Source organism: Coccinella septempunctata, chromosome 5 (genome assembly GCF_907165205.1).
Source record: "Coccinella septempunctata chromosome 5, icCocSept1.1, whole genome shotgun sequence".
Classification (NCBI taxonomy): domain Eukaryota; kingdom Metazoa; phylum Arthropoda; class Insecta; order Coleoptera; family Coccinellidae; genus Coccinella; species Coccinella septempunctata.
In genome coordinates, this window is record NC_058193.1 from 26,388,762 (window position 1) to 26,416,464 (window position 27,703).

Consider the following 27,703-nt stretch of genomic DNA (forward strand, 5'->3'; position numbering starts at 1 on the left):
ACACTGTTGAACTCGCAGATTGTTAGCTTTGTGCTGCACAGTTCAAATAAAGAACAAAAAGTTCCCAAATTGAACAATTTTTTTGTCAGTAAAAATCTGCGAATTCTTCAAATCTTAAAATACATCACTATCTATTGAGACTTTTTTATTGAAAGCGCTATTGATAATAATTTTTCCACTATAATACCCTTATTGAATCACAACTCTAGAAATACACTAAACTCGCATTGAAATGGAAAAACAAACCGCCACATTTGTGTTAATTTTATGGCAGTGCTATTTTTGTTCGACGACACACACGTTGAATCGACAGAAAAATTGAATCTACCTATATTTTATGTGGAAGCATTGCGGAGCAGTACAGCCACGGATAATATTGCTTTTTATTGCATTTCCATCAATTTTTATATCCAGTAGCTGCTTTCAAGGCATCAAAATATCAATACGCAGAGCAACAAAACAAAAAATAATATACAAGGTGTCCGACACTAAACGTTGATCTGGATACGCTTGATGAGACGGTGAGACTTATCAGAAATATGAAAAATTTACACATTTTTTGCTTAGTATAAGCGGCAGTAGAATGAAGTTTATGCTCCAAAGTACCACATAAGTACTTAGCGAACCAAAATCATGGCATGGCCATGAACTTTGTCGAGAAACAGTGAATGCACGATGTCGAATGGGAATAATTTAAATGATGGATAACGAAATGGTGCGTAGCATTGTTATTATGAGGAATGCCTTGATATAAACTTCAAATATGATGTCCATGTCCAAGGTAGCAGATCAACAGATTTGTGGTACACAGTGGTATCTATACTAATTTTATGGAATTTTATTGACCGTCTCTGAATTTGAAGATGAATGATGGAATTTTATTCTTTCTTCTGAAAACTGTCCCCACCTCTCCTATCATCCAATACCGGTTTGATTTTTCGAATATTTGTATATATTGTTCTTTAGCAAAATATTCTTGCAGTAAGAAGTGTTTATTCGACTGAAAATTCTAGTGAAAGGTAAACTGGGATAAGAATCCCCCAGTTAGAATTCTGCACTAATCTTCAGCTGGTTTCATAGCTTTCGAATAATTGAAACTAAGGCATTACTCCAAGTTTGAATAAGCCGTTCGAAACCAAATAAGCTTGCACTGTAAATGAAAAGAATAATAAGAGCCTAGTTTTCAATATAACGAGTTGTATAAACCACCCACTCATAAGGCAAAAATTCAGAGACAAAGACAAGACAAGACTCTATTATATTAGAGAAAGAAGGTGTATAGATACTTAGGTATCAGGTTAACAGTCGTTGCGCGTCACAGGATTTCAGCATAAGCTTTTTTGTGCATATATGATTTTTGACCAGCTGATCACATTAATCCCTGGTTACTGCCCCTACTCTTGGCAAAGATTAGATCTTTGCTTCTGGCCATAAGTTCAAAGATACTAACTGCTAGATCAGTTTGGCAGTTGATTAAAAAAGCAGGACAACTCTTTCTGCCCATCAAAATCTACTTGAACATCGCCCTTGCCATACGCCCGGTGTGATGTGTATCAGGTGACCTCAACATTTTATTTCTAGGGGCTGGGAGTGCTGGGACTAGCACTATCCAAAAATTTGGTGTTATTGATAGATTTGTTTAACTTATCATATAAATATGATGTTATTGCGAATTTTGTCTAGATGTCTAGTATTTTTCAGCAGGTAGGGAGGGATTCCACGTAGACTGGTGCAGTTTATGTAGTCCTAGTGTGGATGATTCATTCTAGGGAAATACAGGTTTGTGATAAACTACCTACAGAACCAACTAAATAAATTCGAAACGAAAAAGACGATATTCATGAAACTTTTGCAGGCAAATACAGTTACACATAACGTATCTGATGTCATATCTTCCGTTTGTACTGTACCTCATCCATCGAAAATACTCTCAACAATTTTTAATGCAAATGGGGCACACTAAGGGGGCATTCTAAGTGTAGTAGAAATAATTGGATAAAACTAGAAATAAAACACAGTTCCCCACAGAACGTACCATAGCTTAAAAATATGGCATCAGATGCGTTATGTGTCGATGCTTGTGTACAAAGTTTCATCAATACAGACTTCTTTGTTTTATTCACTCTTTTCATACTTTATCTCAACCCCGTATATTACAGCAGCAGAACAGAGAGTAAATCGAAGTAAAGATAATAATCGATTACCTTTTATACGTGAACATGCATGGCTTTTTTTCGACATTTGATTGCTATAAGCGTGATTAATTGTCTTCTCAAAATTAGGTTTCAGGTAAGTCAGTATCGAAAAACACGTCTCTCTGATAAAACTATGCCTGCCCTAGAGGTCCTTCATCAAAAAAGATTCTTTTATCAAAAGAATATCTGACCCTTGACATGTAAAATATCCAAACAAAATTCAATTTCTACCGAGGATGCCACTAATAATTCCGATTCGAATCAGATGAAATCTTCACAGAAGAGATTTGATCAAGTTAAATTTCCATTTCAAAACGACGATTCAATGTAAGTCGATTGGTCCTTGACTAGATTAAGATTAAAAAATTTCTATCGAAATAATAATGATCACATCCGACAATTCTGCCCGTATCGTGTAGGTGTACGGTCTTCGTCAGACCGTGGTGACCCTGTCCACCTCCACGTAACGAACAGAATTGTCGCTTTGTCAGCAAATCACTCCCTTGTCATCTATTATGGCAGTGTCCGACGATGACAGACTCTTGAGGCGGGTCTGTAAGATGGATCGCGGTCTCCTTCTGCACGTTCTGTACAACAGTAAAAAGGTGCCGACGCCGATGGCCAAGATGGCCAAGGTGCCGAAGAAGAGGTAGACTGCGGGAAGCTGTAAGATAACGGAGCAATGCGTGATAGCTTCGTCCACACCTGACGGACAGTCCTCTTGACCGTCACACCATACTGTGGCGTTGATGCATGCGTCAAGCTCTGGGCACCGATATTGACACTCATCTGGTTTGATCAGATACAAGCCTTGTCCGTTGGGTGGGATTTCTCGTCTGAAAAGATAAATAAATATTACGTGAAGTAAAGAGAAGAATTGTACTCTTATTTTTTGAAAATACCTTCATGAGATGAAATTAATGAAAATTAATTGAGAAACGTAAAATCCTTAATAATAATAATAATAACTCCGTACTTTATTATCTCAAAAGGCCATCGACCAAAGTCCTTCAGCCTGATAAAATCCTTTGAAATCAACAAATCGAAATCGAAGAAGGCAACCACCATCACTCAACAGTATCAACAGAAAACTGCCAGGTTGCGCTGCGGCATTGTGGTACTCCCTATCCTCTAGTTGCATCTGAAGAAGGTTCGATCAATCTTCGGCTCATATTTTCTTCGATCGTTTGTTTTCAGAGCGTATTTTTTTTTCGAGGAACTCTCTTTTACGAGGAGTTTCTACCACGGGACTTTTTCGCCATCCGTATTAGCCGTAAGGGGGGAAAACTACCAGAATGTGAGGTGTTGCCAGAACACTTGAACGATCAGGAGAAGTAGCGAATATTATAATATTTTCCACTTTCGTCGAAAAGATGGCAGTACTTTACGAACGTCTTTTTTCAATTTCAGCAGGTTTCAGATTGTAGCCAAGGGCAAGACTTTTCGACAAATTTTTATATGTAGAAATTCATTGAAAGAATCATTTTACCTCGGAAAGTCAATAGGGATGATAGCTCTGCCATCCTGAATGTTTTAATTACTATATTATACCTCATATAAGTTTGTTTTCTTGGCATTTTATTTAGTGCGCCTTAAAGCTCAACTATGAGATATCTAGGCTTATTCATGGGACACAATGTTTGTGTACCAGGTATTTAACATCAAAACTATTTGGAAGAGAGTCACCCACATGATAAACCATAGCACATAAAACTGTATCTTACCTTCTCCCTAACTCTAACCACAAAACAGAATAGGACGCTTCCTCCTTCCCTAAAAACTCCACAATCACACATCTTGAAAGCTCCTTTCCTAACATGTCAATCTCTACTCTGTCCAGTGTCATTTGTCCGACGGAATGACGAGGAGAACCTCCAATGGTCCATCCCTCGGAGAAGACTTCCACGAGGCTGTGACGTCGATTGGATTCATACGGGCACACCAGAGCTGAGTACAGGGCCGTATGTACTATTATTCGATTCGGCGTTCCACAAGATATTGGTGTTACCACACGGGAAGTTCCGTTTCCTAGTCGACTGGAATGTCGGAGGATAACTCCGTTGATTTTGACGTAAAGGTATTTTCCTGGAGACGGTACGATGGCTCTTGGATTGTTCTCGCAATTTAGCTGGAAACATAATAAAAAATTGTAGTTTCACTTCGAGGTATATCAATAAAAGGTGAATCTTTGACTCGAACAAATATTTAAACATTTTTAATAGTAGATTCTTGAGGTCGAATGAAATACTTTTTTCCTTTTCCATTTTTTCCGAATCGGCTCGGTTTAAACCATAAAAAAATGTCATTTTTTGTTCTGACAAACGGTTTTATCGAATTAAATGAATTTTGGAATATAGTTTTCCATTTGTTTGATGAATCTTTTTCGAACACAAGACGTGAATACCAAAAATTCAAAGAACCCAACTCTGGAAACCAAGTTGGACGCTCTCTAATGAATGTTTGAACGTTTTGTAAAATAAATGAATACTCCATATTTTCTCGTATAATGCGCCGTTTACGGGTAATTTGTTCAAAAATTGAAAAGTATCTGTGAAATTTGAAAAATTGAGTACTTTCGTTGAATACAACTCTGTTTAAACTATCCACAGATGTTTAGAGTCACAGATTTAGCTAGTTATTCTCACAAGAAAAAGGAATCTCGACTTCAGAGCGCTGATCCTGAATGGCCAGTCTCTGAAGTTCTCCAGTGAGTGCAAATATCTAGGTGTCATCCTGGACAGCCAACTCAACACATAAATAAGACTATACACAGCGGTGGTACGCCCTATTGTCACCTATATATGCGTCTCTAGCACGGTGAATAAAAACCGAAGAGGTCACCACACGCTGCAGACTGCAGAAACTGCAAAGGCTGGCCTGTGTTGGTGTTACGGGAGCTATGCACACAGCTCCTACACCAGCGCTTGAAGCCATACTTGATCTGCCTCCCCTACACTTCATGTGAGGAAACGTAGCCTGCTAGGAGCAATAAGAATATCCCTTAACGGGAATCTCCTACCCGGAAACTGGCTTGGACATATGAGGGATATTGAATCAACTGGACTCAAATCTATTGGCAAAACAATCGGATGTTATGCCAATCATTTTCGATTTCGAAACTCCCTTTGAAACGGTCATAGTTGACAAAAAGTCATCCACGTGGTTTACTGATGGATCAAAATCAGAAAGGGGCACCGGCATTGGCGTATATGGACCTAAACTGAGGATCTCCAAAGCCCTGGGAAGTGAACCGTCAATTTTACAAACCGAGACACTGGCTGTTTACGTATGCGCTCAGGTCTCAGGAGTGTCTTAAAATGAACCTCAAAGATGCGCATATCTCTATCACTGCGGACAGCCAGGTCACGCTGAGGTCCCTGGAATCACAAGGCCAGAGATCTCAGCTGACATGGGAGTGTCGTAATACCATAAAGCAACTGGCCAGAGACAACAAAGTGACTCTACTATGAGTATCAAGGCACTTTGGTGTTTAAGGAAACGAGTTAGCCGATAAACTTGCAAAAAAAACATCAAGGTTAATACCCGCTGGACCTGAGCCTTTCTGTGGGCTTGGAAAGTACCAATACAAGGCAGCGGTCCAACAATGGGAGTTGAACTACAGATTAACCCTCTGGAGAAACACTGCTGTGCTTACTCAGTCAAAGAAATTCGATTTCACCAACCTACACCAGAAAACTGTATGGGTAAGTCAGCAGATGAGATTTGTAGACTCTGTGGATCAGAAGCAGAAACAGCTGAACACATGGTATGCAAGTGTCCAGAGCTGGCGGACCTAATAACCACTCATATGGGGAAACCGGTCCTGGATACTCACGAGGTAACGGCTAAGGCCCCTTAGGATGTTGTCAGTTTTATCAACACCATTGACGACCTCCTTGGGTTCCTATGAATCAGTAGGGTGGAGAACAAAAAATCTACATGGTCGCAGTAATAATAATAATAATAATAAGCTAGTTCTTATCAAGGTAATTTTGTTTTTCCAGGGTTGGCACACCTCATTATGAAAACTTAAAATGGCTTTATCTTTTTATCAGGGCCGAATCGGAAAAAATGCTATAAAAAAGTGTTTCTTCTGACCCCAAGAATCAGCTGTTAAAATATTTGTACGAGTCTGTATAGTAACATTTCTTGATTTTTATATGAATGGATGTTTAGTATCCAAATTTTGATGACATTTCAACAGATTTCAATGAAAATGAAGCAAGCAAGCTAAAAACACATTGATTAAAACTAGTCTCGTTTCCTCTTAGTTATCAAATAACGAGGATAATTCATAATCTATTTTAGCCTTTTGGGTTGGAGTTGGTTTAAGAAAAGAATAAACTTTTTTCAACAAACGCAAGAATGCTTTCTCCCTTACCTCGTCCGGAGTCTCGCTCGGATAGCTGAAAGACACAACTCCATTGGGTCCCCTCATCCTGAAATCCCTGCTGCAGGTCGGAGTCCTTATGAATTTCCAAGTGCCCTCGAAGAAAAGTGTGGTGAAATCGTCTGTGGCATTCATCCCTGTCACGTCAAATCTCAGCTCGATGACGTTCGTCGTCGAAACGTAAGTGAAGGGCATGAGTTTGTCCTTGTCAACGGAGCACAAACAGTCCCTCGGGACCCCGGGTACATCTAACCAGGGGATCTCGAAGATCCGGATGGCTGCCGTGGTGTTTCCGTCGCATATCAGTCGTCCCGTGTCTCGGCTGACTTTGGTTTCGCAGTTTCGGTTCTTGATGATGACGCTGTTCAACGTGAGCTTGACTTTCTCGTCCTTTTGTGCCTCGAAGCGATATACGCAACTGAAACAAAGCAAAATTGCGAATGACCACGTGACGATGAAGCTCCTGCAACGAAAGTACGATAGCGATGATGTACCACAAAAAAATGTTTTTCGCAAGCCTGAATTCTGAAAAATAAATCAGAATTCTGACTTAAAATTTGAAATTCTTAGATACGAATTCAGAAATTCAAGTCAAAATTCTGAGACGCAAGTCAGAATTCAGAGTTAGGTATAATAAGTGAGATAAAATTAGTCCAATGATTTTTTTTTTCCATTCAATCCGGGAATGAGATGTTACTAAAATGTTAGACTTCATTACTCGTAGATCACCAGCGTTTCAAAGTCTCACCCGAAGATGTACTTTTCATTCACAGACATTAAACACTCTTCTTCATTAGATTATATTTTTCACATGGTTATCACTTCAGTAAAATACTGTGTTTTTTTAGGAGGGTTTATGGATATCTAGCTAGCCTAGATCAGTTCTATGCATAAAAAAATATTGCGTTACCATAGCAACAATCAATAACTCATTAGAGGTGTCAGTGTGAAATTTGAGGTCAAAAAGTAAGCCCGAGTTACGCAATAAATTGAAAGAAAGAAGATGTCCACCGAAATTGTGAAAATCGAAAAATTGGAGTAACGAGCCATCATCAAGTACCTGTATTTAAAAGGGTTAAGAGGTAAATAGATTTACGAAGATATGCTCAATACCCTTGGTTATCAATGTCCTTCGTATGCGACCGTGAAAAATTGTACTGCAAGCTTCAAAAGAGGTAAATTTTCCATTGAAGATGATGACCGATCCGGAAGGCCAGTTTCTGTGTCAGTCTCCGAAAATATCGATGCAGTTCATGACATGATTTTATCAGACCGTCGAATTGGGCTTGAAACGGATATCTGAAGCACTGAATATTTCATACGAACGTGTTCATCATTTCGACATGAGAAAATTGCTGCAAAATGGATACTCAAATGTTTAAATGTTGACCAAAAGCGTGCAAGGGTAGAACAATCGCGTTCGATATGTGCTCGATTTGAAAACGATGTAGACTTCTCAAACCGAATTGTTAGTATAGTTGAGACTTGGGTACATTTCTACGATCCAGAAACAAAGCAACAATCGATGGAATGGCGACACTCTGGTTCTCCAAGACCTGAGAAGTTTCGTGTTCTAAAATCTGATGGGAAAGTTCTTGTTTCAGTGTTTCGGGATTGCCATGAAGTAATCATGATTGATTTTTTGGATAAGGCTAGAACAATAACCGGAGATTACTATTCGACATTATTGACCACTCGACAGGAAAAATCTACAGAGAGAAGACGCGGAAAGCTATCCAAAGGTGTTTTCTTTTTGCAGGACAACGCCCCTGCACACAAATCCTATGTTGCCAGTTGCCTTGCAAAAAATTCGTGATTTAGGGTTTGAATTACTAGAACACCCCCCTTATCATCAGTTTTGGCTCCATCCGACTATCATCCCTTTCCTCAACTGAAAAAAAGTCGTAAATTTTCTTCCAACGAGGAGGTAATAAAAGTTGTGGAGGTCTGGTTTGCAGAGCAAAAAGAAACATTTTTTTTTGGAAGGTCTAGAGACGTTGCAGGTTCGCTGTAATAAATGTATCCAATTGAGAGGAGAATATGTTGAATAATAAAATATTTTGACATTGAAATTTTGTTTGGTTCTATAGTAGGCTAAGAATTTTCCAATATATCCTCGTAGTAGTTCCTGATGGGTACAAAAGGACTCGAAAAAATCGATTGTAACTGAAAGCGGAGGTGTTTTTGTTTTGTTTTTGCATTCAAAATATATGAATAAGGAGGGTTTTTCCAATGTTACCTGATATAGTTCACCAAATCTCATGTCTTGTTTCGATTGTTAAGCTCGCTCACCTTAAACTCTTAGCCCCACCACGTCCATAAAGGAATATGTCTTTCGGCGAAAGGAACTTCTGGGGCACGTTATCCTGGGTCGAGGACGTCGTGAATCTTCGTGAGCAAGGTCCTGATCCCCAAGGTTCTCCATCCAGGTGTAAATCAACGAATTCGTAGAGGGCGCGGAAGTGAACGGGCCTGTAAAGGAAATGGGGATTATTATCCTGATGCGGCTGCCAGGAAAACCCTTGTTCGCTTTCTGGTTATATTTCTTGCAGTAATAACGGCGTCCTTGCTGGTCTCCGCGACGCCTGTAAGGTTCGAATTCTTTCAAGGGTCCCATCCTCCCTATTTACTATATAATACATTCTAGAAAGAGGTTCTTTGTGTAGATACCGAACAATTTCGTTTTGGTCCATTATATCAAATTTGGAATCGGGCGGAGAAGAATCTACAGTGTGAGTATATTCTTGAGGTCAAAAGAAACACTTTTTTCGATGCCATTTTTTCCAATTCGGCCCTGATAAAAAGATATAGCCTGTGTCACCCCTAGAAAAACAAAATTACCTTCAGAATAACTAGCTTAATCTGTGACACTACACATCTGTGGCTCTTATAAAAAGAGTTGCCTTCGATCAAAGTACCCAATGTTTCGAATTTCACAGATATTTTTTATTTTTTAACATCAAATTACTCGAAAACGGAGCATTATACGAGAAAAAATGAAGAATACTTTTATATTCATTAGATAGCGTTCAACTTAGTTCCAAAAGTAGGGTTCTTTGAATTTTTGGTGTTTTTATGGTACGTAATGGTCATAATGAGGAAACTGGAAGACCTGGGTGATATCTTGTGTTTGAAAAAGATTCACCAAATAAATGGAAAACTTTATTCCGAAATTCATTTCATTAGATAAAACCGTTCATGAGAACTGAAAATTTCCTTTATTTATGGTTTTTCGACAGCCTGTATCTTTTAAACCGAGCCGATTGAGAAAAAATAGTAAGGGAAAAAAGTGTTTCTTTTGACCTCAAGAATCTACTGTTAAAATATTTGAACGAGTCAAAGAATCACCCTGTATACCCACTTGATAAAAAAATTTGAGTGTCTGTCGGTAATTTTTGAATATCTGACTTCTTTTGAGTTTTCTGGCTTGTTTTTACGTTATACTGTTCAATGAGTGGTTGGCTATAGATTAGTGGTAAATGTATATAATTTAGTTTTTTCAGGAAAGTTGGTCCTTGGTCCTCTTGTACCATTTGGCCATTTGTTCGGAGATGCAGGATAATTTATGGATTTCGGCCCAAATTTTCGATATCCATAATTTGAGAATGAGAGAGAATGAAAATCCCATTTTGATGATATTGCGTGAGCTTGTTTACATCCAATAATCCTTCCAGATGGCACATGCAGTTTCAAGATTATCAGGGCAGTACTAATATTGAGATTCATCTCTGAGATATACAAATTTGAATAAGTTGAAAAACGTTGGTTTTTAGAATTGAAAAAATCATACTTTTCATAAAAATATTCGACAAACAAAATCATATTTCAACTTAATTTTTGACAGCAAGGTCCTGTTTTCAATCATTTCATTGTCACCTTCTGAGATTTGCATATACAAGGTCCTCTTTTCAATGATTTTTCATTCTGAATCATCAACATATATCAGCGTGGAAAATATTCGATAAATTTATTAATGAACACTGTGAATTCTTTCGGAATTATCAATCAAATCCTAGGCAGAATAACAGGTGAGTACCATATTGGAATCCCTTGCAATATGAAGAAGTTGGTATTGCTCAGAAAATGTTGTTTTTCTGCACTGAATATTTCTTATGTTAATTGAAAGGGAAGAAGGATTTGTACAAGTACAGTTCAACAATACATTTTCCACACAGGCAGGCAGCCTTATTCTTGCACTCTTGGTGTGTGTTGACTATTCAAAATAAAAAATAATTGAAAATAGGTTTTTTGATTTACCAAATCTCAGTGATGGCATTGAAATAAGTTAATAGAGGACCGTTATCTTCAAAAAACAGCATGAAATATGATTTCGTTCGATTATTTCTCGTTTGAAACGAGTAGGTATGCCATGCGAAGTAAAAATTGAATTTATTTTAAAAATAAATGCTTTTCAATGAGATGTTTTTCTTAAATTGAGATATCTACCTATTTATTATAATAATAGAGGTTATAACGTACAAGCAATTCAATGGTCGTTAAAGATCAACATCGTAGATCATATTATATTACTGGCAGTTGGCACTCAACTGAATTTTAACTGATGCAAAAACGAGAATACGCATGAAGTAAAGTGTGGTAAATTAGGTAAATAAATTGTGTTCTCAGAAATTATTATGACCGAACATTTCAGGAAAATATTAGCAACCGTTTTCTTCTAACCAGAATAAATTGATTCCATTACTTTCCTATACGTCATGACATTGGTAGGAGGAATAAAGACCGTACATGAAAAATTCATCTAGCAGAACCCCTCTGATATATAATAAAAATTTATTGCATCCCCTATCAGAGTATTTCAAACCAAGTTCAGCCGCTTGAAATTTATAGATGGGGGGTACTCGCGAAATCGAGTTACTGGATCTGAAAAATAACCCCACATTCAAGTCGAAGTATTATTCCGTTCCATTTTAGTGCATCTTGATATTATATTTCATGAGGATGCCATCTTCAGGCAGTCGTTTATCAAGGGATGTACATAAAAATGATCTCTGTTGGAGATATTCTCCATTCGGTATAAATTGCGTTGAGGCAGATAGGCTACGAGTATATTCAATGCACTGGAAATTCGTTCCTGTTTTTCCACCTTTTAGATAAACACTCTGAAACACGCAGTTTCCAGAGTATTTGACCCTTTTACCTTGTTAAATTTGTATCAGAAATTAAAATTGTAATCGACACCCATTCTGCTGTTATGGCATATCATTTAAGATCACGAACTAAATATTTATCTTCTTTATATTGAAACTTCAAATAAAGGTAAATGCTATAGTTATGTGTGGAATAAGGATCAGAAAAATGGAGGCTATTTCTAAATTGAGTATCAAGATTTAAGGATCTTTTCTTCGGTCGAAACAATATGTTTTTTTTTTATAAACATTTGTCTGGAAACATTTTGTTGCCGATTACCGCCCTCTGAAAATTCAAAAACAATTTTCAGAAGAATAAAAAAATTGAATATAAGAATGAGGTACCATTTTGGAACAAGGGGATACACTCTTTGAAAATCAATTTTGAATCATGAAATTTTTTTACGATTTATTTTCTACACACCATGTACTTCAGTGTGAAAACACACAGTCAAACAAAGGAATTTGTTTTATACTATTCGGGAAACGATTAAATGCTGATAGTTGGGGAGCCGAAGAGGGAAATTCGGGATTTACTCGAGCGTGTCAGATTAATATAAGGGGACATACCTTGGACCCTGTAGAGTACCTCTACCAAAAATTAGACCTGTATATAGGGGGAATAGTCTAGGACAGCCTGTCAGAATAGTAAAAAAAAACGATCATTGTACATACTCGAGCGTGTCAGATTTAGATATACGTGGTTAATCACATGTTGAAAAGTTTATATTCTCTTAATCTGACAATTTAAGAGTGTCGAAAATGTGTGGGAGGGCGCCAAAGTTGCAAAAAAAAAGTCACGTGTACATTCTCGAGCGCGGTGGCGTTTTTTCTTATTTTGAAGCCAATGATTCAAGAATAACGGAAAAAATATAATCTGACAGTTTTAGCAAGCCGAAACAATAAAAATTGGCCATAAAGTTCACAAAAATCAGTTTTTTTAATTATCTCCTTCCCTAGGCTTCAAATCTTTTTGCATTCATTATTAAAGTTGTAAAGCATAACATTTTCTACAAATTTTGTCCCAAGCAATTTTTTCTACGTTCAAACGTTTTTGAGATATATGGCGATTAATGCGAGGTGTTTAGCGATACATGCTGAAGCGAAAATTCACTCGTTGGAAAATACATTCTAAGGTTCAGTCACAGACAACACTAAAATTTTCTTGACTTATTTCGAAATTGTCTTCATAGAAATACCTAGTCATTTTGACAATTGGATGAATGTAGATTAGATTGGGATTCTACATTGACCTTGCCCTTTCGCATGAGTGGCTAAGCTTCTCGCCTTTGTCGCCCTCTAACTCGAGAACGATTAAGAGTATGTAAAATTGCTTCAGACAAAAGTTGTGTAGAATATTAATATCTACAACTTTCATAATGAATACAAAAACGATTAGAAGTACAGGCAGGGAAATATTCGAAAAGAAAGAATTTTTATCATCTTCAAAGTGTCAGATTAAGAAAACCCTCCTGATAAGTGTCAGATTAAGAAAACCCCCCTGATAAGTGTCAGATTAATGAGTCAACACGTTAACAACACTGAGACTAATCATCTGTATGAAAATCTGACACGCTCGAGTATGTACAAGTAACGATTTTTTTTACATTTTCAAAGGACCGCTGTGACCTTGCGTCACGACCCAATTGTCAGTCCCTTGAAAAGTAGCTTCCTTTGGGTCTAATTAACATATCCTCCAAAAATCTGTCACGCTGCAGAATTTTTTTTTTAACAATTTCAACTCTTCCGTACGGTCAGTCCCACCGCGCAAACTGTCAGATAAGCATGAATTCATTATCAGAGACACGTAGGGCATATACAGTATCTTAATCTGACACACTCGAGTATGTACACCTGATGATTTTTTTTTACATCTTTGAGATCCCGCAGACGTTTTCCCCACCGCTGAAAGCGCATACATCATAGAACCTTTTTTTCTTTCTACCATCTAATCTTCAAAATCCACTAGGTCTCCAGAACGCTCGAGTAAATCCCGATTTAGCATCGTGGGCTCCCCAACTATGACCCTCTGATCATATTTCTGAGCAGTAGGTACTATTATCACAGTATAGACACCATGGTGTCTATACTGTGCTATTATCTTGATGGTACGGAGTGAACTACGATTAGATGTTCGAAGCCTCATTACTGATCACTACATCTAAGTAACTTCTGAATGCTGATGGCTCTCAAGTTATCAGTTTCGAAAGGCTGACTCCCAAATTCATGGCATACGAAGTGTCGTCCACTTTGCATACGCAATGCATTAATTCCCCTCCATCTCATCATCATTATACACTCCAAATAACTTTATCAGTCCAACAGCAATGCAAACATGTCACATATACAGTATTATCCTCAATTATCCTACATTGTCATACCTTCGATTGAAATACGAGCATTCAAGTCGGAAATCTGATTACAGCGGTCTCATCTGAATTGCAAAACCTACGCCATGTATGCCACCAAGGCTTCGCCATTTGTGCTTCGGCGAATTTCACCAACATGCAGCGATAGCATTACCTAGTGAATATTTCAAACAGGGAAAATACGCAATTCAATTCCTTGCTTCTTAGCCTGCTTTGTGTCTGGAACCACGCTATAATGTTAGTTTAACAACGGCACTGTTTGGAGATGCATACTTGGAAAATTGATACATCTTTCTTGGCGATATGCGATATTATTATCACTTTAACGGATCGTATAACACCTATGATCTCTACTCCCATTTTCAACAATCTAAAAAAGAATTTCATCTCTTCATGAAATGAAATTTTTATCCAAATATGCTAGCGGAAAAACTAACGAACATAGGCATGATAAGTCATTACGAAAAAAACAGTTCCAAAAAAAATTTGAATTGGTTTGCAAAATAAATGCTATTTGAATTTACCCTGAGGAAATTTAGACGAAACATTCAAGATTTATTACTAGCAGAGCTGCCCTTTCCGGAATATGTACAACACTGTTTTCCTGGGAGATATGCGTGCTGGCATGTGTCCTTCGAGAAATTCCGAAAAAGATGGGGTCACAATGTTCGTCAACACCAAATGGTTGCACTGAGGTTTTGATATTTATTAGTAGATGAGCAGCTCCTTAAGAATATGTATCACATAAAGACGGTGTCAGTTGAAAATTCCTCAAGACCGAACGGTTGCACCTAGGCTAATGAAATCACGAGATTTATTACTAAAATAATTGCTCTTTCAGATTATGTATCAAATTTAGATATACGATGATTTTTCTGAGAGATACGTTTGTCGAAAATTGACCTTCGAGAAATTCTGAAAAAGATGAGTTCACTTAAAGTAAGGTTATAATTCTAAAGACCGGTTTCATAATCAAACCAAAAGTCACTTTATTTTGAAAGCCTCCTTTTACCCTGCTTATAAATAATGACTATAAAGGAGCTTGAAGTGATTTTAAATTGGATTATAAAACTGGACGTAAGAAAATTAGTTGCTAACTCTGAAATATTGCATTCTATCGCAATACGAATACTTTAAGATCCGGATAAGCGTCAACATTTTTTTCGTGCCTGATGGATGACACTTGGAGAAAATATTATATAAAAGTCTTCATTTAAATACAAAATACACTCACCTCAAGGCAGTGGAGTCAGCCAACTTCAGTTCCAGTGTTAAGCTGTCACCAGATGTCAGAAAACTTTCAGCCAAGCTGCACGGTCTAGGAAATCTAGTTGCATTCGCCAGAAGAACATGATCGCAACTTTTCGGTACGTGTTCCTTACAGTAGCGTGCCAACAGGGAGACATTCTTCTTTCCAGATACTCCTGATGATGAAGGAAGGGAATTGGTGCGGATAATACCTTTGGATTTTCCTTTGAGGCTTGTACTATGGAGAATTTTCATATTGATATATTGCAGGAGGAAAAATAATCGATTAATTGAAGATAAAAATAACTTTTGAAGTATTCTTCAGTAGGTGAAATAAGTGATAATAACTATAGTATTTCACGCACAGAGTTTTTTTTTGGTTTTTTGTGATTGCAGTGCTTAACCGAAAAGTGCTATAAGTCGGGCTTAAAAACGCCGACTGCACGTTCGTGGTTTTATGTGTCAGGTAGAGAGCAGGTAGGCAGGTAGAGCATTCCAATTTGAATAGGCAGCCCAGAATACTCTGATAGCAGTGGGCCGAGGATCAACACAATTGGACAGTTGAAAACTGAAGTTTAGTCAGGACAGTCTATATTTCCTTTCGTCAACTCTGATGTAGAGCAAGACTTCATAGACAGCCTTTGTCTATCTCATCAAGATAGTGTATTTGTTGTCCTTTATTATCAACGCATATTTCATTCGATGTTGCCAACTTGTGCAACAGAAACGAAACGCATTAAATTTCAAATACCCATTTTTATTTTTCATTTTTGAGTAAATACTTAAAATAATTTTTTTGGGAAACGGTTGAAATGGGGTTATTCCAAAATGTGACGTTTCAACGATATTTCATAAAAAAATACATAATTTTCGTCAGAAGGAGTATTCCCTATTCACCTACCACTCACGTTATTGTTCGTGGTGTTGGTAGGCGTGCTTCAGTCGTGAGTTTGGTAGGTTTTGAAGTGGGGTAGGGAATAAGGGGTATCTTTAATTCTAACGTTGCTATCCGATCATATCATATCAGATACGTACGATATTTGGGAGTTAGAAGATGTTTAAATCGAAAGAACTTATTGAGCCGATCGCAATAAAAATCCTGTATAAATTTTATCAGCATGCTAAGGAGAAAACCAATATATGAGCGAATTTTGTTCAAATATGTTTGATGCTACAATTGAAGATTTCGTTCACTGTATCAAGTGTAAATCTATAGTACGATCCTGTAACCTGTAAGTGGAACAGGCTAGCCTTTTAAAACACAAATGTACTATTTCTGGTTGAATATTCCTGAAAAACAACTGACAAATGACATATGTAGGGAAATAAAAAAAAACAACATTCTTGGATTTTTTGCCTGGAATTCGGTTGTTTCATAGATTTCAAAATATTTAGAATTCCCAATATTTATTGATATACTGAAACAAACTCATAATCTCGCGATTCAGGCGTGAATCACGCGAGTTCTTTTAATAAAATTCCTAGAGTGAGCGTGCGTGAGTAAGGCTAGAGGTATCGTGAGCGAGCGTGACCAGACTTCTGATATCACTCACGTGCCCCATCTCTACTCTGATGAACACACTCTTGTTTAGAGCGAAAGAGGTCGAAGATACTCAGAAGAGTTTATAGTTCTCACAACTGCTTTTGAAGAAGGTTCCATATGACTATATGGAGTACCATTTTTTGAACGGTCTCACTAAGTGTGTTATTTTGCAGAATGGTATTATGACCAATCAAAGATAAATATAACGACAGGATAATGGAACCAACAATTGTTCCTTGAGGCAGCTTTTGGTAAAAATTTCATGTAACTTGAAGATGACGCCCGTCCTCACCGTATTGGAAGCACATGCTATTGAAGTGTGGCCAGCACGCTCTTTAGAAATGAATTGAATGGAGCATGTCTGGGCAGAGATGTCTAGAGAACTTTCCTTCCTGGAACAACCGATTTAAAATCTAATGCTTTGCTGGATAACCAGACCAATTTGTCCCAAAATTTCATAAATTATCTGATCGAAAATACACTTCGAAGAGTAGAATGCTTGAGACAAGCTCCTGGACGACGTATCTACTAGCTTTACCACAGAACACACCCATACCCACACCTTTTACTTTATGAGCTTTACCAAGACTTCAATTTATCTTAACTCATTTTCAGTTTTTCGAAGAAAATTATTCGGAAACCTGTTATTTTGGTGTGCGATTGGATTGAAACACGACAGGATGACCTATAAACACGATACTCACCAATACAAGTCGTCGCAGTTGGTCGGTGCCCAGAGCTGTCCGTCCCACACGTTCAAATAGCTCCTGCATACCTCCTGATCGGGCTTATCCGATTTCTTCATCCCGGCCACGTGAAATTTGACGATGGAAAGCCAAACCCGATACCGGGGCGGGGGCAGTATCATCCCTACGTGCCTCCAGTCTGGATACCGGCTCGATAGGGGACGAAATGGCACAGGGGAAGCGGACACAGAAGTGTCGATGCCCTGGAGGTGGTAGAGACAGGTGGTGTTGGCCGGCAGCGAATGCAGGGGGCTCTCCAAGACACCCTTATTCGTCCCTCTGATCCAGAACTCGCATTGACGTTTCGTTTTCACGAAGCTCGGGGTTTTCTGATCGACGAATTTCACCTGAAATGGACGAATTATTATAGATACTAATTTTTCTCCTTTCCTTTCGCTCCTCCTAATTGGACAATTCAATCAATTCAGTAGTTTGTTGGATCGAGGGGATATTCATTTCCGATACCAATTCGTTTTTAAAAATTCCAGGATATACACACTGGGTTTTTGTAATTATTTCCTCTGAAATCCTCGTTAGAGGTTTATGAAGAGGCAACATTCTCCAATTATGTGTTCAGTTTTACCGATTTCAATTCCCTGAAACGCTGATGAATACTAACAGATGATGGCAAGTTCAGTCACTTAATTTACACTGTGATATTGGAAAGAGTATACACTACATAACATGCTGTCAAGATAATACCTTGAAATTATAATTTCAAGAGGCACATCTGGAAATATTGCCAAGAAGCTCAGTTTTCACAAGTGTCTTGTATGCTCACGTGATGTTTCACCGAAAATCAATTCTCCTTATGTTACACAAGTCTATCATTCAAAAGTGGTGAAAGATATAACCTCGCTCTGGCCATCCATCACCGGATCTCAACATCGTACAACTATCATTGCAACGATGGTTAGGGTATGAAAGACATTGCTGAAGATGATATTGGATTTCCTTCAGGATGCAAATCATTGAACATATTGAATTGGATGTAGATATGATCACCTTGTCATTAAACCTGAAGAACAAACTCTATCAAAGCAAATCGTGTCAACTTAAATTGCGCTAATTGCACTGTGCATTTTTTGAGTTAAGACTGTCTTCCAGTAATCAATAAATAAAATTGTGTAGTAACCTATGATGTTATTTAAACGCCATATTATCTGGAGTAACTTGTTAATAAATTTTAGGAGACTCAATAGATTGTATAGACTGAACAAACACTACAATAAAAACACTGTGGCCCTATTTCATATCGAAGGAATTTCTGTGGATGCATATCGTTTGGTTTAGTTTAGATCATGGACTCCAAACACAAACCAAGGACACGTGCACATATTTCTTGGCTATTATTGTCTTGAAAACAATACAGTATAACACAAACACACATATTTTACATCGTAGGAATTTCCCTCGAGCATATTATTTAGATTGCTTCCATTATCAAAAACCAAACTGGCGTGCACATGCCTATATTTCTTGGAAACATTCATGATAGGCTGCTACTGCCGACACATAAGTAGTAATAAATTGAATGAAGTGGCAGGAATATATCCCTTGATGTAAAATATCAGCGCGGTTGGTTTGACCACTCGACTAAGAAGCGATTTTCTTTGTCCTAATTATAAGGAAAAGAGATAAGGGTAGAACAAAAAAAATCGTTCCGATGTTTACTACTCCTCCATAAATAAAACATTCAACAAAAACACTGCTTGGTGCCTCGTATCCATCTTACATCCAAAATTTTTATGTCGACGCATGTCATTTAGATAATGGCTTTGATTGCCACAAACCTGCCTGCTTCTGCCTATATTTCTTGTGAGGATTTACGTTTTCACAATTAAATTCAGGTACACCTCCAAATTTGACTCGAAGCTCGAAATTGATGCCTAGCCATCAATTGTCATTTACCCCATTATATATTTCCTAAAACTAACAGCTGAGGGAATTTGAACTACTAGATACCTAAGTCTATTTCCCAGGAAAATTATTAAACGCGGATAAATTGATGAAAAAATCTTCCAACAATCGAAAATAAGGAAAAATCTCCCCCTCACCTCAATCAAAGAATTGAAATTCAAAGTAGACACCGGAGAAAGTTCTACTTCCATAATCTAAAAAATTCACCTCTACCACTCGAACTGAATTAGAACCGACGCGATATGAAGAAAATTAAGTACCACTTCCTTACTGTGAAACCGCCATAAAACTCCCAGAAATTAATTAAACTTTCGGCGGGTTAAACAGTTTATTCTGTTAATGCGCTATGGCTACAATGCCGCCTCTTATGAGTCAATATTTGATGAGTCTTGGCGATCTCTCCACTGAAAACTTCGAGCTCATGTTTGAACAATATCCTTGAATAAATTAGCGTCTTGCAGCAGTGAACAGGCACGTTCGTTCACATACTCTCTTTGAATGTAATATGCGAACAAAATGGAGTGAAACGGCGTATTGCATGAGCAATTGGATTTGAAAACTGTAAAAGTAGAATGGCTGCTATCTCTTAGGAACAATAATCATTTTTTATTCAGAGTTACATGAACATCTTGAATGTAGGAATGGGTTATCATTTCTTTGAGTACTTATTGTAGGACTGTTGAAGAAAATTCACTTATACACATAGATTTGATGAAGAATACACAACCAAATTTTTAAACATTTGACTTTTTTGACAAGCAGGGGGGGTGTAATGAGGTGTAATCAATTAACCACCCCATGAGTATCGAAATTTATTCGCTTTGTGGTCGCGTGAAGTATATTTTAAAGTTTATCTGGGTCGATTACAACCTCACGAAAAAAGCTAAATCCGCCTTTGATCCACGTTAATAATCAATTGGTAATCCAACCATGAGCCTTCAAAATGTAATTCTTCCATCAAGGTATGATCTGTATACGACCATTTGGTGATTTTCAATTGCTACTTTTTTATATATTCAGGATATGTAAAAAGTTTCAGTGATTTACCCCGGGTTTCATGAAGCTTGATCGGGGAATGAAAGCTTGATTGACGAATAGACGTCATTTTTGTTTTCAATCGATGATGATGATGATCATTCAGAATTTCATTCTCGCATCAAATTATGAAGTTCACGCGTCCATTCAATTATTCCCAAATACTACTTCTTCAGTATATTCAGAAATGAAAAGGTTTCAGTTATTCCGTTTTAGAAATCGAGTGACTGTCAAATAGTTGATCGAGCAATCAAAGTTTCGTGGAACCAGCCTTTACTCTAATAGTCAATTGAAAAAATAGATTTCCCGGATCAACGTCATAACTGGGAAACAATAACGATCAGTGATACGATGTACCTATCAATTACTGAACTGATTATTTATAATGAGTCCGAGCAGGCTCCAATACTGTCCTGACGTGTCGGATTACGCCATTATCCATAATTTCGTATCCTGTATTCGTCAATCTGTGGCTATCGATTTCATTTGGACCACCATTATATCTGCATTATTTGACAAACATGAAAAGAAGATTTGTTCAACAGATCTCACCTCAACTTCCAGCTGAAATCCGTACAATGATTGTGTTGGAATTGGATGCGAGAAAGTTCCATACGGGCTGGTGGAGAACTCCACCAGCAGTTCGTGTCCGCTAGATATTGCTTCTGGCACGGCTTCACCACCCCCGCAAAACTTTAAAATAACAGGGTCTCTTGTCGTGTATCCATCGTAGACAGTGACGTAGTCTTGAACGTCATTGCAATCATCCCAAACCTAGAAGAACATAACTTTTTCCATAGATAGGGAGAAGCCACTTTGTTATTACATTTGGTAGATTTGGAAAAAGAGAAGAACTTTAAGAGAGAACAGTTTATAAATCAGATAATTCTCTGGTGTTTTCAATTGAATCCTGATCAAAACGGATTAAAACTTTTTTACACTTCAGGGAATAAAAGAGGACTCTATTTTACAGGCTTCTATTTAAAATTTTTGTAGGATTAAAAATGGCTTCAAAATTAAAGTGATTCCAAAATTGATTATGGAACTGGCTTCTAATATAAGATTAGGTAGACACTGTATATGCCCCACGTGTCTCTAATAATAAATTCATGTTGAATCCATGTCCTTTGAAAATGCAAAAAAAATCATAACTTGTACATTAACATAACATAACATAACATTTATTCTCAGCATCAAAAATTTACATGCCTTGTCAGAAGATATTGTAAGTTAATTATTAATAAATTCTTGAATATTATAAATTGTATTTTTCAGAAGTATTTTTCGAACACAGTTTTTGAATCTTCTTCCTTGAAACTTTTTGACATCGTCAGGTAGCCTATTATAAATTTTAGGGCCCCAGTAGTCTATTCCTTGGGCCTGTTCCGATATTGCTGGTTTTACTGGCCAGCAATCGAATAACAATAGAACTCGAATGACTGGGCCAATAGGCATCGTCTCTGAAATACTGACAGTACTGTTCAGGAATATCGGAACAGACGCTTGTTGAGCGTATCAGAGCGTGTCAGATTTTCATACAGATGGATACTCTCGGTGTTGCAGACGTGTTGACCCATTAATCTGACACTAATCCGGGATGGTCTTTTTAATCTGACAGTTTGAAGATGATAACAAGGCATTTTTTTAAATATCTCCTTTCCTGTACCTCAAATCGTTTCTGTATTCATTATGAAAGTTTTGTATAATGAAATTTTATACAATTTTTGTCTGAAGCAATTTTACATACTCTAAAGCGTTTTCGAATTAGAGGATGATAAGGGCGAGAAACTTAGCCACACATGCGGAAGGCCAAGGTCAACGTAGAAACCCAGTCTAATGTGCATTCATCGCCATATATCTCAAAAACGGTCAAACGTAGAACACATTGCTTCGGACAAAATTTGTAGGAAATGTTATGTTCTACAACTTTTATAATGAATTCGAAAACAATTTGGAGCCCAGGAGAGGGGTTAAATCAAAACAACTGATTTTTGTGACCTTTATGGCCAATTTTTATTGTTTCGGCTTGCTGAAACTGTCAGGTTATATTTTTTCCGTTATTCTTCAATTATAAAATTCAAAACAAAATAAAAGCCAATATATTCGAGAAAGTACACGTGACGTTTTTTTGCAAGCTTGGCACCCTCCAAATTGTCAGATTGAGGGAACATATACATGTACACATGGGAACAACATGTAAAATTAAGCACATATATCTTGATCTGACAAGCTCGTTTATGTACAATGATCATTTTTATTCTGACAGGCTGTCCTATACTATTCCCGCTATATACAGGTCTATTTTTTGGTAGAGGTACTCTACAGGGTTCAAGGTATCTTATATTAATCTGACACGCTAACTACAACCACCCACAAGACAGTAGCAGAGTAAACATTCTAAACTAAAATTCTTTTGATCCCTGGGAGAATTGTAACCCGATCGGATGAATTAAAAGTGCCATAATAGTTCCTAGCATTATAATATACTATTTTTATCAGTTTCACTGAAAAACATTCTAATTTCAACTCGATATGACTTCGAAGTAGACAGATATAGGAGTCCCAGATGGGTGTTGGTTAATATTTGGACTGTTTTTGCACACTAAAATAACTGATTACGTTTTGTATAAAGAATTATCGTTCCATCTGCATAGATTGTTGCCTTACCTTCAATTCCCGAGTGCTTGCTGTCCCAAACAAAGCCGCCTGACTCCTGATGTAAATTAGTTGACCCTTTGGCTGCCTAACTGTAATAAGAGCGTGCTTTCCCGCAGGAACTTCGTGTTGCCTGACTGCGTAATAGCAGGTCAGATTACGGGGATAGACCCCCGGAAAATTGGGGGATTGTAAACGGCAGTGTTTTTTATCACAGTCGCTGAATATTCTGGAGCAGTACGTCCCAGTAATTAGGTCGCCCAGGTAGTACTCTGGCTCTGGACCGAACATGAGAGTGGGTATTGTTACGTTGGAAGAAAAAGGCGGATGTGGAAGACCTACAAAAATAATAAAGAAGTTCTTAGGAAGAAATATACAAAAGAAAATAAAGATTTATCGAGAACATAAAATTCAGTGAAATATTTATACTCCATTCGCTTTTATTTTAGCACACGGTTGGCTATGGAAATTTGACACATTTCACTGTGTATAGTACGAAAATGTGGGGTTATGAAGCTTGCCAAAACATTTTTGGATTTTCAATCAACGCTATGTTGCCCGTTCTACGTAAAAGTTTCTGTTATAACGTATTTTATCACAATGTCGAATCTCTTCGGAAAATATGTGACGAACATAATTGAAGTTTATACAAACTGATTGAAGTCATACCAAATCCAGTTATTTGCATGGAAATTACAAGAGATCAGTATAATATCATAATATGTACTAGATTGAGGAGTTCATGTTCGTTATCTTCTTCGGCTGAAGTTTGAATACGTTACATTAGTTGTAGATTTCAAAAATATTAACCCGAAGATGAAATGCATATGATGCAGTGGTTGGGAATGGGTATCTCCCGAAGGAATTAACAGATAATTACAAGAATGTTAAATTCTTCAACAACAATCATCTTGCGCAATATAATATTGGTACCTTGAGACATTTACAATATATAGGACAAGTCAAATGAGAAATAGAAAAATCAATTTTCGGGAACTTATTTTACGATATCAGTCATCGAAAATCCTGTAGTAAACTTTTCGCATTAATTCACTAAACATAAAATTCTCAAATGCCACCACTTTTTTGGGTCTCCCAATAGAAGGAAATTCTTGGTCATCCTCTTCCTTCACATTCTTTCTGATTGTGGAAATATTCAGCTGAAATAGTTGTTTAGATTCAGATGAAACATTATACATTAAAAACAAATTAATTCAGATACATAACATCCGCAGATAATTATGTATCGGAATTAATTTGTTTATTATTGTCCTGCCTTACTTTGAAGGCGTGATCCATTTCTTATTATACATTATGTTCGCTACCGTCTGACGTATTGTGGATTTTAGAATATCAGGGTATAACTATTTGAATGAGCGGACCTGAATTCTAAATAGCACTTCTTGAAACCCTGTCTCTTCTTTCAATCACTTTCGGCATTTTCGTAGTAAACATTGATATATTAGTTCTGGCAACGGCGTTATGACAAACCCTCTAATGCCCAAGTTTTTTTTTTTTTTTTTGATATATTTCCGTATAGTTTCAAATTAGCTTATGTATAATCTACATCTTTTTTTCGCAAATAGTTAACTGATTTACATTAACACCTGTACTCACAAAATGAACCTATACTGAAGGCGGACATGGGCAGAATAATTTTTTATCCACTTATATGCAACCAGTCTCAGGGCGGACTTGGGTATTAAAGGGTTAACGATATTTCATGACTGCCAACCCTACTCCGTTCTAGTTACAAAAACTTGAGAAAATTATTTCATGGCCAACTGACTAGTAAAATAAATGTGAATGGAGTATACTTTGCAGTAACTGCTTATATAAGTGGTGGCACATAGAAATGACAAGAAATACAATGTTTCACTATCAGTTTCATCAAATATAACATAAAAGGAAACTTTCCAGATTCTCTTCTGTTCGGGATATGAGCCCAAGAAGCTTAAAAGTCCTCACCTAATCTTCTTCCATATATAAAGGCGCCAAAGACTTGATATCGGGGTTCGACATGAAATGGTCCACTTTATCCCCACATAAAAAATTCTTTGTCCTTTGATGTGTACATCCCCTACAGTAGGAAAGGAAATGGAAGGACAAGAGTAACACAGTTAGAGATTTGCGGCTTGAAGTGTGGTGGAAGGCACAGTCTGGGTATTTGTTCAGACTTTGAAATATTGATTTTCTACCCCAAGCAACAACAGAAGACGTGGTGGTTTTCGTCAAGAAAACACTCATCAATTTCAATATTATGTACAGGGTGAGTCTTTGACTCATACAAATATTTTAACAGAATATTCTTGAGGTCACAAGAAACACTAATTTTCTTTACCATTTTTTCCGAATCGGCTCGGTTTAAAAGATACGGGCTGTTGAAAAACCATGAAAAATATTATTTTTAGTTCTATCTCACAAACGGTTTTATCGAATTGAATGAATTTCTCAATATAGTTTTTCATTTATTTGATTAATCTTTTTCGAATACAAGATATCATCCACTTTTTCCAGTTTTCTCATTACGACCATTACGTACCATAAAAATAACAAAAATGCAAAGAACCCAACTGTTGAAACTAAGTTGGACATTATCTAATGAATATTTGAACGTTTTGCAAAATTAAAGTTCTTCATATGTTTTCGTATAATACGCCGTTTTCGAATATTTTGATGTTCAAAAATCAAAAAGTATGTGTGGTACTTTGCCTGTTTGAGAAATCCACAGATGTGTAATGTCCCAGATTTATCTTGTTATTCTAAAGGTCGTTTTGTTTTTACAGGGGTCGCACAGTTCATTATAAAAACTTAAAATAGCTATATCCTTTTATCAGGGCCGAATCGAAATAAATGGTATAGGAGAAGTGTGTTTTCCTCGACCTCGAGAATCTACTGTTAAAATATTTGTAGAAGTCAAAGACTCACCGTGTATACAGGATGGTTCACAAGGAGCCAGTATTTGCGAGGCTTACAACTTTTGATAAAACAGCAATAGAGTGCCTGAAAACCTGAAAACCTTTTGAAAAATATTCCTTATATCCCTAAGTTAAGAGCTAGGAGATTATTCACTCACCTCCTCCATACCTCACTATCGCCACGCTCTTCCTCAAGAACTTGTACTCCATTCTGAAGTCGAAATTGTACCCAGCCTGGTCTTTGGCTAATCTCAGAAGATGTACGGAAGCGACAACGCTATTAGTTTCACTATAATAAATAGCAGGTGTCCAAGTAGTGCCACACCAAGAACCCCCAACTTGTGGCCTATCGACTTCTGCTATTTGCAAGGCACCATCTGGGCAACCGTCCGATGTGAAGGATTCAAAACGTCCAAGGGTGAAACTGTCGAATGTCAACTGGAAAGAAAAAAGTAAATTTGCAGTGTACCATCCAGCACGATCATTTTTCAGGAGGGACAAGAATTCTTGTAGGATTGCTTTTTTATAATTTCTTTAAAGTAAGTCCGGAGGAGATGGCAGTAGTTTTTGCAGAAGGCTATAGGAAAATATTGATTTTAGATAAGATTTTAATATAAAAGCAGAGTGAATAACGACTAATAAACTAAATAAATTGCTTCATTTTTCCCTGTCGATCATAAATCGATTTATTATAATTTCATGAAACACTCCTATAACTATATCACATTTTTTGTGACCTTAGTGGGACCATAAAAAGCTCCCAGAGTTCGAACAAAATCAATTTAGGACCTATCATAAAATAAGATTTCTACTAGATTTATGAGTTTCCACATAAATGTAACGAAAAGTATACTCTGCTCAATATTACTGGCACGTGCTGCAGATTGGGTATAGCTTTTTCTGTATTTCTTTGCCAACTGAAGATCTTAATAATTTATAGAAATTATAATTTTCTTAAAATAAATGCTTTTGAAACTTTCAGTTTTATCTACAAAAACGAACAATTTTAGCGTATGGTGTTGCAAGTATACTGCCTATTGTTTTGAAAAAATAGCGCTCTACAGTAAAATCATTGAGTATTAACAACAAATTTGAATATTGGATCGAATACTCAAAAATAGAATTGAAGTGATCGAGTTATTTTTATTACCCAGAAGAACCAACCTTATGATAATAACATACGGTGTTGCCAAAGGACTTGGAAATATATTCATATACAGGCTGGGTCTTTGAGTTGTACATGTATATTAACAGAACACTTTATCGCAACCAAAAAATTGATATTCCAATCTATGCAAACTCTCTGATTCTTTCTGGCTGATTTATATCTGAATTGAATCAGATTAAATTATGTACCACAATGTTACCAGCGGTAAAAAATTGATGAGGGCAAATTGATTAAGTAGTAGGAAATTCATTCCTGAAATCCAACATATCAGAGTTCAAAAATTGACTATCGACAGAACAGAAAATCAATGCATCCTAAGAATTGTTTGATACATTGCCATGTGAAAAAATCAGTGTCATGAAATTTATA

At 37.0% G+C, this 27,703-nt stretch overlaps 1 protein-coding gene across 1 annotated transcript in view; it reads right to left on the reverse strand.

Moving 5' to 3' along the window:
• Window positions 1-778: 778 nt before the first annotated feature.
• LOC123313762 overlaps window positions 779-27,703 on the reverse strand; it is an 81,807-nt gene continuing 54,882 nt past the window's right edge. The window contains exons 6-14 of the mRNA XM_044898761.1: window positions 26,325-26,604; window positions 23,261-23,586; window positions 21,146-21,367; window positions 17,597-17,985; window positions 15,336-15,587; window positions 8,878-9,057; window positions 6,577-7,003; window positions 3,920-4,323; window positions 779-3,031 (exon numbers count right to left, since the gene is read on the reverse strand). Coding sequence (XP_044754696.1) covers window positions 2,683-3,031; window positions 3,920-4,323; window positions 6,577-7,003; window positions 8,878-9,057; window positions 15,336-15,587; window positions 17,597-17,985; window positions 21,146-21,367; window positions 23,261-23,586; window positions 26,325-26,604 — 2,829 coding nt within the window. The 3' untranslated portion in view covers window positions 779-2,682. The remainder of the gene's footprint in view (window positions 3,032-3,919; window positions 4,324-6,576; window positions 7,004-8,877; window positions 9,058-15,335; window positions 15,588-17,596; window positions 17,986-21,145; window positions 21,368-23,260; window positions 23,587-26,324; window positions 26,605-27,703) is intronic.